This window comes from Morone saxatilis, unplaced genomic scaffold (genome assembly GCF_004916995.1).
Source record: "Morone saxatilis isolate NCDOM2014 unplaced genomic scaffold, NCSU_SB_2.0 Contig17, whole genome shotgun sequence".
Lineage (NCBI taxonomy): Eukaryota > Metazoa > Chordata > Actinopteri > Moronidae > Morone > Morone saxatilis.
Window position 1 is genome coordinate 22,668,307 of NW_023339729.1, and position 10,297 is coordinate 22,678,603.

Below are 10,297 nucleotides of genomic sequence, written 5' to 3' on the forward strand. Positions count from 1 at the left end.
CACAAAACGGATGCAACATGTTGTGAGACTTACTGCACAAGTTGATGAACAAAGCGGGATTCTTTAGCGTACGTTTAGCTTTATGCAGGTTTTGATAGACAAGGGGCTCACCCTCTGGGTCTGAGAACATCTTCTGCAATTTAAAATAAATGTAAAATAAGCAGAGTCACCACAACACACCGCATTAAAAATTAAAAGAAAGGTACAGTGATTTATTGAATGCAACCCAGGTCATGTCTGAGCTTGTAGACATTGTTTGAAGGTGTGTATTTTTTTTGCCTTTTGAACAAGCTAAGAGATTATTTGCATTTGAAATGTGAATGTTAAAACAATGCTCGATCTTACATATTGAATGTACTTTTCTTTTAAATGTCCAGTCTGTAGGATTTAGTGGCATTTAGAGAGGTGTAGTTGCAGATCCCCCTTCCCTTTCGAGCACAAAGTAGAAACTACGGTGGCTGTGAAAAACGTCCGTATCTGAAGCCTGTTGTTGTGCGTTCTGGGCTTCTGTGGAAACACGGAAAGTGACCCGTGGTCAGTAGATACAGAAAAAGCTCATTCCAAGCTAACATATTTTCAGGTTATACACTGATAATAACACATTCATGCATATTCAACCTCTGCCAATAATCCCTCATAAATGTTACACACTAGACCTTTTAGCAGATGTACTTTATGTTTTACAGCCTTTATCTGTTTGTAATGACACTCATCAGAGAAGTTATTGATGTCTCTTCATGTTTATGCTGAGTGTGTTCCCATCATCTAACGTTTCACATTCATTTTGACAGGAAGGAGTGTTTTGCATAGTTCTGTTGTTACTCATCTCCATTGAAAAGCTGAGTGCTTTTTTAAAAAAAAAAAAAAATGCAAACCCGTTAACCTCGCACACGGAATGCATTGTGTTTCAACGTTATAATCATTTGTGCGTGATGTCTGACCCAATGAAAAGCCACATGTATATAGGCTATGTAGATAAATAGCCTGGTAGTGCGCGCGCACACGCTCACGCGCCACTCATTGCTCGCAGATCACGTGATTTAAGAGAAATCTGCAGGGCCAAAATGAAAGCGAAAGCTGAAACACCTGAACGTTTGTGAGGTTTTTTTTTTTTCGTTTCTTTTTTTTTTTTTTTTTTGTAGTGCGTGGTTAAAAAGAGCGTCTCCCGTTTAACAGGACCGAGCCCGAGCCTAATGTCTGTTATCGCCATATATTTCAAACAGCGGCCCCGCCCCCGACACACACACACAGCAAACTTTAACCGAAAGTAAGATGTTTCTTCTCAAGAAGACCTGCGACCTTTCGGCTGGAGAGAAGCTGACAGCGGCTCCGACAAGCTCCAGTCATTGTAAGTAAAACTCTGCTCTGTGTTTAATTCATGCATTCTTCAAATAAGAGTCATTTGAACACATGTGACTGTGCTCGTGTCAACTCAACCGGTACAACAATTGTAAATCCAGAAAACACACACATGGATCTTTTTTTTTTTTTACTGGAGGCTCTTATTGTGTTATAGCTTTAATATTTGTAGGGTTTTTTTAAAACACACAAATTAAGACATTTTTATTTCCCCGTTAGGTGTGGAGAGTGACAGCCTTACTCATAGATTCAACCACAGTCATATTGCCTAATTAAAATGACACAATGTGTAGATTTGTGTTACAACAGTAGAATATGTATTACAAAGGGTTTATCTGTACAGATGTTTGCCCAGTGTTTTAAACCCTTTTGCTGCCTGTTGAACCTTTTTTCCTGCAGTGCAGTTTCTCAGTATATTGACATTCAGCCAGTTTGTGATGTGGTTTCTCTGAGCTCCAGCACTCTAGATTGTTAGGGGGGAAAATTAGACTTAAAGGAGTGACTTGCAGCTTTCATTTCAGCGTGTTTACGTCCACTTTTTGCGTCCACAGTGCAGGAATAGTATCCCAGTCTGCTGCACTGCCAGCTGTAACAAATGTCTTTTTTTACACAACTAACCATTCAACTGAAAGTTAAACCTCATAGTCATTGTTTCATTTCTAATCTAGTGCGAGTACAAAACTGCAATAGAAAATATCTTATTACAATAGAAAAAGATCCACACAGGATACTTTAAACTGAAACAAACGCAGCCTGCCTCTTCAAAAATAAGATATGTGATTATATGTTATGTGATAAGTTCATATGATTTGAGACTGAGGATGTTAAATATGTGTCGAAGCGACATTAAAGCTGATTATTTTTAAAGAAATAAATGCTCAATATGAAGAGCATTCAAAAGAACAATAAAACAGCCTTATCTTCTTGTAATTAGGTTGTAATTATGTGAGTAATTAATAATAATTAATTAAGCACTATAATCTATGTAATAAATGTGCTAATTTAATGAATATTACACTTAATAGGGAACTTCTCTAAAGAAAAAGTTAAGTGCTTTAAAACATAAAAGTAAAATTAAGCAAAATCTTACAAGTCCATTACATACATACATAACAACAGAAAAAGAGATGACAAAAAAGGTATTATATATTTATATAAGTATACTTATCGCCTTATATAGTTATGCAACATATTAAATGTACATTTTATTAAGTCTTTGTTTTCATATATTGTATTTGTATTTTAGGTCGGTAGCTTTTATCTTTCATTTTGTGACACTTTACAGGCTTTACTCTGGAAAGCAGCCTTATAAATAAACCTTCCACAGCATATACTGACATGTAAGATAATCTTACGCAGATAAACATGAAGAACAATGCAGAGGAAATCTGATCCAGTTCTTTTTTTTTTGTCTTGTTTGACTGAGAAAGTGAAAGCGTTCCTCTTTAATCGTCATGTTACATCCGCCCTTCCCAGCGATACACAAACGTGTGGTTTATTGGCAGTCACATGACCTATGAGTCTGTTTCGGGCACACACACACACAGAGAGAATGGATTGCATGTGTTGCAAGAGTATGCAGTGGAGTTAGCGCAGCTATAATCAACAGTGTATCCAATTACAATGTGAAATGGGTCATTCATAGAATATAAACTGTTATATTATTATGTGAATCTGCAATTTTCCAGAGCTTTGTATTAGGTTTCAGCTCATTGTTTAGCTGGCCGGGAAACTTTACTGTTCCGGTTCACTCTTACTGCTCTCATGGCCGTGATTTTTGGCCCCAGCTGGCAGCAGTTATGAGTGAAAAGGCTCTAAAAACCCACTGTGCATTACGTGCCCAGCACCAGACAGCAGACGGATACAGTTACTGACTAGCTGGTGAACACAGTGGCGCGTTTAGCAGCTTACAGAGCTAGATATTTTCCTCAGGAGTTGAAAACAGAGCTAACAACAGTGCCTGAATTGGACCACAAAAGGTGCTATTACCCCAATTCTGCTGTTGTTTTTAATGCATTTTAACAAGGACATTTTCAGTGCTGAGACACAGATAGGCGGATGTTTCGGAGTACCTCAGCAGCGCGCTGTACGCAGGGTTTTAGAAATACAGAGGTCAAAAACTGAACTTGCTGAGAGGGTTTGGGGACATACATCAAAGCATCAAAGTTATTTTTATAGGAATTTCTTCACGACTTTATTGGTATACCCCTCGGAAACAATTCCAAGATCTGGACCTCAGAGGTGGTGGTACTCAATAAGAAGTAAGGGTACTAATGTGGACAAAAATCAGAGGTGCTTGTACTTGGTGCCACTTTTTTTTTAGCACTGGCTAAAAGAGAGTGAATATTGGTCAGGTGGATCAGGTGGACACAAACACAATTCCTACCTAGTGATAATGTTGCTCTGTAACTGCTGGATGTATAAAGAAGCAACTGTTTGTCCCCCAAAGTGGCCAAAAACATCAGTTAAAGCAGGTTGAAGATGATGTGAAATGTAGAAGAATACAAGATTCTGACTGTGATTTTCTGTGTTCTTCTTTCTGGGTTCCAGCTCATCAGATTTTGCAGTGATAGTTCTCTAAGGGAAGATCCAGACTCTGCTCCCCTCCAGCACTTTGTGTTAATGTTGATAAAACTTGATTTAAAATCTCAAACAAACATGGAGTCTCAAAGAGGACTAAGCAACAGATGACCGACCTTAGAGGAGTCAATGATGGAGCATCTGCCGGTGAAAAGTGGAGGAAGTGGTGCAACAGGCAGTCAAGAGGAGGATTCTCCATTGTAGGATGGTCAGAGACAATCTTAATAAAACAGTAGTACAAAGCCAGAAACAGAACCACACAGCTGAGACACAACGTCAGCCCGCTGAAGAACCCGCAGGACCCAAACACGCACAGAGCCCAGAGAGCGTTAACCCAAAGAGCCCAGAGCCGACAGAGAGGCCGCTAGGTTTACTGCACTGGAACAAATTCAGCTTTGAGGAAGAACCTGAAACCTGGCCCCAGGTGAGTACTCAGAGGTTGCTCAACTTGAAGCAGAGATTGGAGATTTTATTGCTTTGGGATGTTGATTTTAAACAGCGGACAGATGGCTGGAACAAAATAAAGACAGAAATCAAATCGATAAATGCTGCATGCAGTGGAAAATCTATGTGTAAAAATACTCTGTTCCAAGTAAAAGTCAACTTTTTAGGAAGTAAAAGTACAAAAGTATTATCATAAAAATCTACTTAAAGTACAAGTACAAAGTAAAAGTATTCATAATGCAGAATGACTAATATAATATAAATTACATAATGGGGTTATAGTTATTGATGCATTAAAGTATCACCTGAATGTTACAGCTGATGGTTTAACTATGTTATAGACTATTGGGTAGCTTTTTCTGTAATAAAACACCATCATGTATTTGTTAATCATATTTTGCATTAATAATAATTTTATCAATCAGAGTAACATTTTACTACTGCTGTCAAACAAGTGTGGTGGAGGTAAAAGTGAAGTCAAAATAGAAAGTACAAGTAAGTGCAGTTTATTGTTCAATCTTCAGCGTAGTAAACACAGAATATAAAAATATACAAGATACCTTAACAACATTAACATTGCTTCCTTTTAAACATTTTAAAGCAGCTGTATAAGCACTATAAACTGACTCATATTTAATTGTTAAGTGTTATAAAGTTAGAACCATTAGTTAGAAGGAACGCAGTAATTAAGGCTCCACTATCGATGCACATTTGCCTCGACTGTAGCACTCTCCACCACTAACAAGTGTTACAGAAGTTGTTTCAGCTATGCAACAGTATGACAGTAAATTGAAGATTCATATCATACTGGACATTAAATCCAGCTCTAACAAGTATCTCAAAATTGTTCTTAACTGCAGTACTTAGTATGTACTTAGTTATTATAGTTATTTTCCACCGATGGAAATCTTTAATGTTTATTTTGGGGAGAAACATGCTTCCATATATACATTTTTTAATTAAATTAAATTTGAAACCCCTTAAATAAACATTATTATGAGTTTGACATGATTCATCACTTTAGTAGTGATAAATAACGAAGTTTGGGCTGAGCATATGTAGGTTTTTGTTCCAGTCAAACCCCTTTGTAACAACAACAACAATAATGATTTATAATATTATTATTGATATTTTATAGATTTTTGTTCCAGCCAAAGACAAATAATGTTTACGAATTGTAATAATACCACTACAAATGAACCACAAACATGTAAGAGAGGTTTTTCCCCCAAAAAATCGCAGTCGTTATCACTGACAGCTTGAAAAGGTCAAATATCTGAGTTTATCTTTGGACTTTGAATGTTGGCATGAGAGTTGTTTTTCTTTTTCTTTTTTTTTTATAATGATCTTTTAAAAAAAGATTGTCTGTTTTTTTCTGACAACTCTGACAGTGTCTGAACAGAGTCTCTAATCTGCAAGTTGTTATTATTATTATTATTATTCATACAGTACAGCATCTCTCAAAACAAACATTACAAGTTGCTTCAGAGACTTTAAAAGCAGAATAAATATAATATGGATAAAACTGTAAAAAGCAACAAGTTAATGTTGGAAAAGTGAAACTAAAGTCATTTGAAATACGTCTCAGCAACCAGTTGGATTTATTCAGGGAGGTTCTTCCTGAATTCCTAATTGCACAAAGGGAAACGAGTTCTACGTTTTCTGCAAGAGGCAACAGCCGTTATTATTATTATTATTATTATTATTATTATTATTATTAATATAGTTTTAGGCAAGACAAGGAAGTTTATTTAGAAAGCACATTTCATACACAAAGATAGATTCAAGTTGCTGTACAGTGTAGTTAAAAACAAGACAGTTAAAATTACAAAATCAATAAAATTATTTACAAAAACATACACTATAAAAAGAGATACATATATATTTTTATATATATATATATAAGTAAATTAAGATAAAAATAAGTAAACAAACCACAATAACAAGATCTTTTAGAAACGTTATAACAGTCTTTGTTTTTTACATAGTTCATGCCGCTGTCTGTACATGGTTACTGATTATTTCTAGTACCTTCTCTGCTGTAGCCACTGACTGGAGCTGATGCTGAGAGCTTGCCCACACATCTCCGTCCATTCAGCAGCGCAGAGGAGTATAAACTAGTGAAACACACTTACCTGCAGCTCCAACACAGTGGTTACTACTGGGGAGCGATGACTATGGAGGAGGCACATGGAATACTCTCACAGGCACCACTGGGCACCTTCCTCATCAGGTACTACTTTTTACATTTGTTGTGTCGTTTTATTCTGTTCTTTTTATGCTCTTGCTGCAAAACGGTACTTAATTGGTTAAAATACTTAAGTAGTTTTTTTCAGGTATCTGTACTTTACTTGAGTATTTATTTTTCGTTATCTTATTTATCTTTTTACTTTTACTCTCGACATTTTTACACAAATATCTGTGCTTCGTTACTTTAGTTTTAATGCATTTGACATGACGAACATGAACATAAAAGGTGTAACGAGACAAAACAGACAAGAGAGGGAGACTCGACCCTATTTGAAGTCTCAGCTTTGAACAGAAACCGTCAGTAGAAATGTCCTTCAGAGGAACCCAGAGAGTAGTTTTTACTTTAATACTTGGTGTACATTTCAGAGCCTGTACTTTCTCACCTTTAATTGAGTAAAGAAGTTGAATACGTACTTCTGCTATTACTAAGACTATTACTAAGTCTTTTTTTTACCCGAGTAATGAAGTTTGAGTTGGTTTGTAGCTCTTGTACTTTCTCTATCTACATTTTACATTAAAAACATCTTAAAAGTAAAAAAAAAAAATGGATAAGCATATGTATATATTGTGCTCTAGTACTGTTTCCCTCTTCTGCATGTCCACTAAAAACCATTATAAAATGACATTGAGTGTGCACAGAGTGACTGTGTGCTCCTGTGTTGTTGCAGAGACAGCGGCCAGCCGGATGTTTTCTTCACTCTGAGTTACCAAAGCGATGACGGACCGACCAGCGTTCGCGTCCAGCTGAACAACCTGCTCTTCAGTCTGTATGGCAGCCACAGGACTTTTGCTTCACTCTTCTCTCTGCTCACCTATTACACCGGCTCGTCCTGTAAGCTGACGGTGCCCTATCGCAAACAGCGTCCGGAGCGCCTGAAGCAGATGTGCAGGAGGGCTCTTACGCACACATATGGAGCAGAAAATATAAGAACCCTACCTGGACTCAGCACTCAAGTTAAAGACTATGTTCATGCGTACCCTTATTGTATATAAACGTGTGTGGGCTAAGTGCCTGTTGCTGCATCAAGATGTTGTTTTGTTTTTATTATAACTAAATACAAATGTTGTGTGTTTGTGTTATTTACAATAACACAAGTATTGCTTGAGTATTTGGTTCAATGTTCAAAAGTTATTTGCACACAATTTGAAAATAGTATGTGTCACAGTACGCATGTTGACACGTGTTATTGTTTGAATTCCACATTTCTTATCTACGTATACAGGACACGGTTTCAACGGATCCTGATTAACAGCTGCACCACTGCCTTCAAGATACATCAGTTTTTAACGTCCAACAACATACATACATACATACAGTTTGCTGCTCTTTTAAAGCTGCATTAATTCATGTTCAGGCACTGGGGGATAGAAGGGTACCATAAGAAGCTAACATATCACCAGCCTTTTAATGTTATAGCTATAACAGATATAACGTTTCTCGACACAGGATGAATGAAATGTCCAGTTTTCTCTCCTCTTTTAATTTGTTTTAAATGGAAGCCACGCGCCACCATTGTTGCGTTTACGTTTTTTAATCCTGTTATTTCGGGATTGTGAGTTCATTATCTCATTATCTCAAAACAAAAGAGTTGTTTTCTGGTTATAATGGGTTAATTATCTCATTATCTGGGGGGCAGTTTTGTGTGACAAATGCCTAATCTTCATGAGAAAGCAACTGTTTGGTTTTTTTAGATATGGATTATGGATGAAATTAGGAAGCCTTATTTGAATGAAGAAAATTACCTTTTGTTTTCTAAAAAATAATTAAGTCGTTATTATGAGAATGCAACTTTGTTATACTGAGATAACAAGACAAAATAGCTGCAAGCACAGGCACTCTTTGGCTTCTGTGGTTTTGGCACCAACTCTGGATGCTTAACTTTCTTTACCAGCTGGAGAGTTACTAAATTATAGTTATAATTTTTGCCTTCTGGCAGCAGCTGAGACTTAGAGAGTTGATGATTATTCTCAGTGGGTTGGTCAATAAGAACGACCCCTTTCCCATTACATGTAGTAATTTGAATTACTTGTAATATAACAGTATTGATTAATGCAGTTTTAACTACTCATCTATACTTGAAATCACTTTATGTTCGTGGTTGCTGTCTTTAGTCCTGTGAAACGAAAAACTATTTTGCAAATCTTTGTTCATGTTAATAACTTAAAATCTTACAGCTAGAATGGGTAATGTGTTTCAGTAGCATTTTGTGTTTTATTTGTTGAAATACCCCTTTACATCCTGACAGCAATCAATAAATCAAATGCTCTGGAAAAAACAAAACAAAGAGAATCCGGTATCTGTTGCTGTCGCAGCCCTTCTGGCTGAATTAAATGATTGGCTACCGTGTACTCATTGTGCATGGAGGAGTGGCTTTGGAGAGGAAGTGGGTTTTTTGTTTTGTTGTTGGATACTTTCCAAAGCTGTCTCTTGCTAGCTTTACAGAGGTACTCTACACGTAAACTAAACTATACGACTGTACTATAATTAAACATCACAGCTGGTGGTGATATTTACATTCTCATCTAATTTATGAAAATCAGCATTTCACTGGTTGAAAATGGCTCAACAGGCCAATCCTGACATATGCCATCTCCCTCGCCCTGTAACCAGAGGGATGCGCTCATTTTTTAAATGTATACTTATAGAGACACATCATTCACCAGAGTTAATGCCTTTTTTTGCTAACCCTCAAGTTTGTTTTTTTGGACAGCCCTGGATGATAATCCCATACCCTAATGCTGCATTCACGTGGATTCAGGTAGACAAACACCGTATGGAAAAAATGAAACATGCATGACGATGCGTTGCTGTGGTGATGTCTTGGTAACATAGAATGAAATAAAATATATTAAATACAATTATTTTGTGTCTCTTATGTCATGTAATTTTTCTAGTATTGCTGTAAAATGCAGCTTTCTCTATATTTTATTGCCAACTTAATATTAAAGCTAAATTCCTTCCGAGACTTAAGATCATTTAATTCATTTCCAACGTGGATAGTGAAAGTTTCTCCTTGTGTGAGGGAACTACGTAACATCTGCTTGGAAATACTGTTTCGGAGGACAGAAGGTATTCTCTGTCGACCTCACCCAGACAGAAATCATATTAGTGGACGAGGCCACTAATATGATTTCTATCTGCCTGAATCCATATTAATGCTGCAGTCTTGTTGTCACAAACTTCCTACTACGTATTAACTGTATAAAATATGTATAATGTACTTATCTTTAGTATGCTGTTTTTAAGTTTTCGGATTTTCTGCCCGTCCATCCGTCCCATTCTTGTGAACGTGATGTCTCGAGGAATTTCTTCAGATTTGGCTCAATCATCCTCTTGGATTCAAGGATGAACTGATTAGATTTCGGTGGTCAAAGGTCAAGATCACTGTGACCTCTCGAAGCACATTTTTGGCCATCAGTCAAGAATTGATTACCATTTTTTTTGCAGTTGTTGGGACAATCAATTGGTGACACTTTTGACTCAAAGGTCAAAGGTCACTGTGACTTCAAAATCACCTTAACAAACACGTTTTTGGTCATAACTCAAGAATTAATGCAGCAATTATGACAAAACTGTCACACAGATGTTTAACAACACTTCACTGTGACATCATGATGTCCTGGGAAAATACTTTTTGGCGATTATTCAACACTATAACTCAGG

At 36.7% G+C, this 10,297-nt stretch overlaps 1 protein-coding gene across 1 annotated transcript; it reads left to right on the plus strand.

Annotated features, from left to right (window-relative positions):
• Positions 1 to 1,176: 1,176 nt before the first annotated feature.
• On the plus strand, positions 1,177 to 9,926 carry LOC118327573 (suppressor of cytokine signaling 1-like). The gene is made up of 4 exons (XM_035660985.1): positions 1,177 to 1,348; positions 3,910 to 4,363; positions 6,429 to 6,616; positions 7,302 to 9,926. Exons 2-4 carry the CDS (start codon positions 4,145 to 4,147, stop codon positions 7,624 to 7,626), a joined length of 732 nt encoding a protein of 243 aa, XP_035516878.1. The 5' UTR covers positions 1,177 to 1,348; positions 3,910 to 4,144; the 3' UTR covers positions 7,627 to 9,926.
• Positions 9,927 to 10,297: the final 371 nt, after the last annotated feature.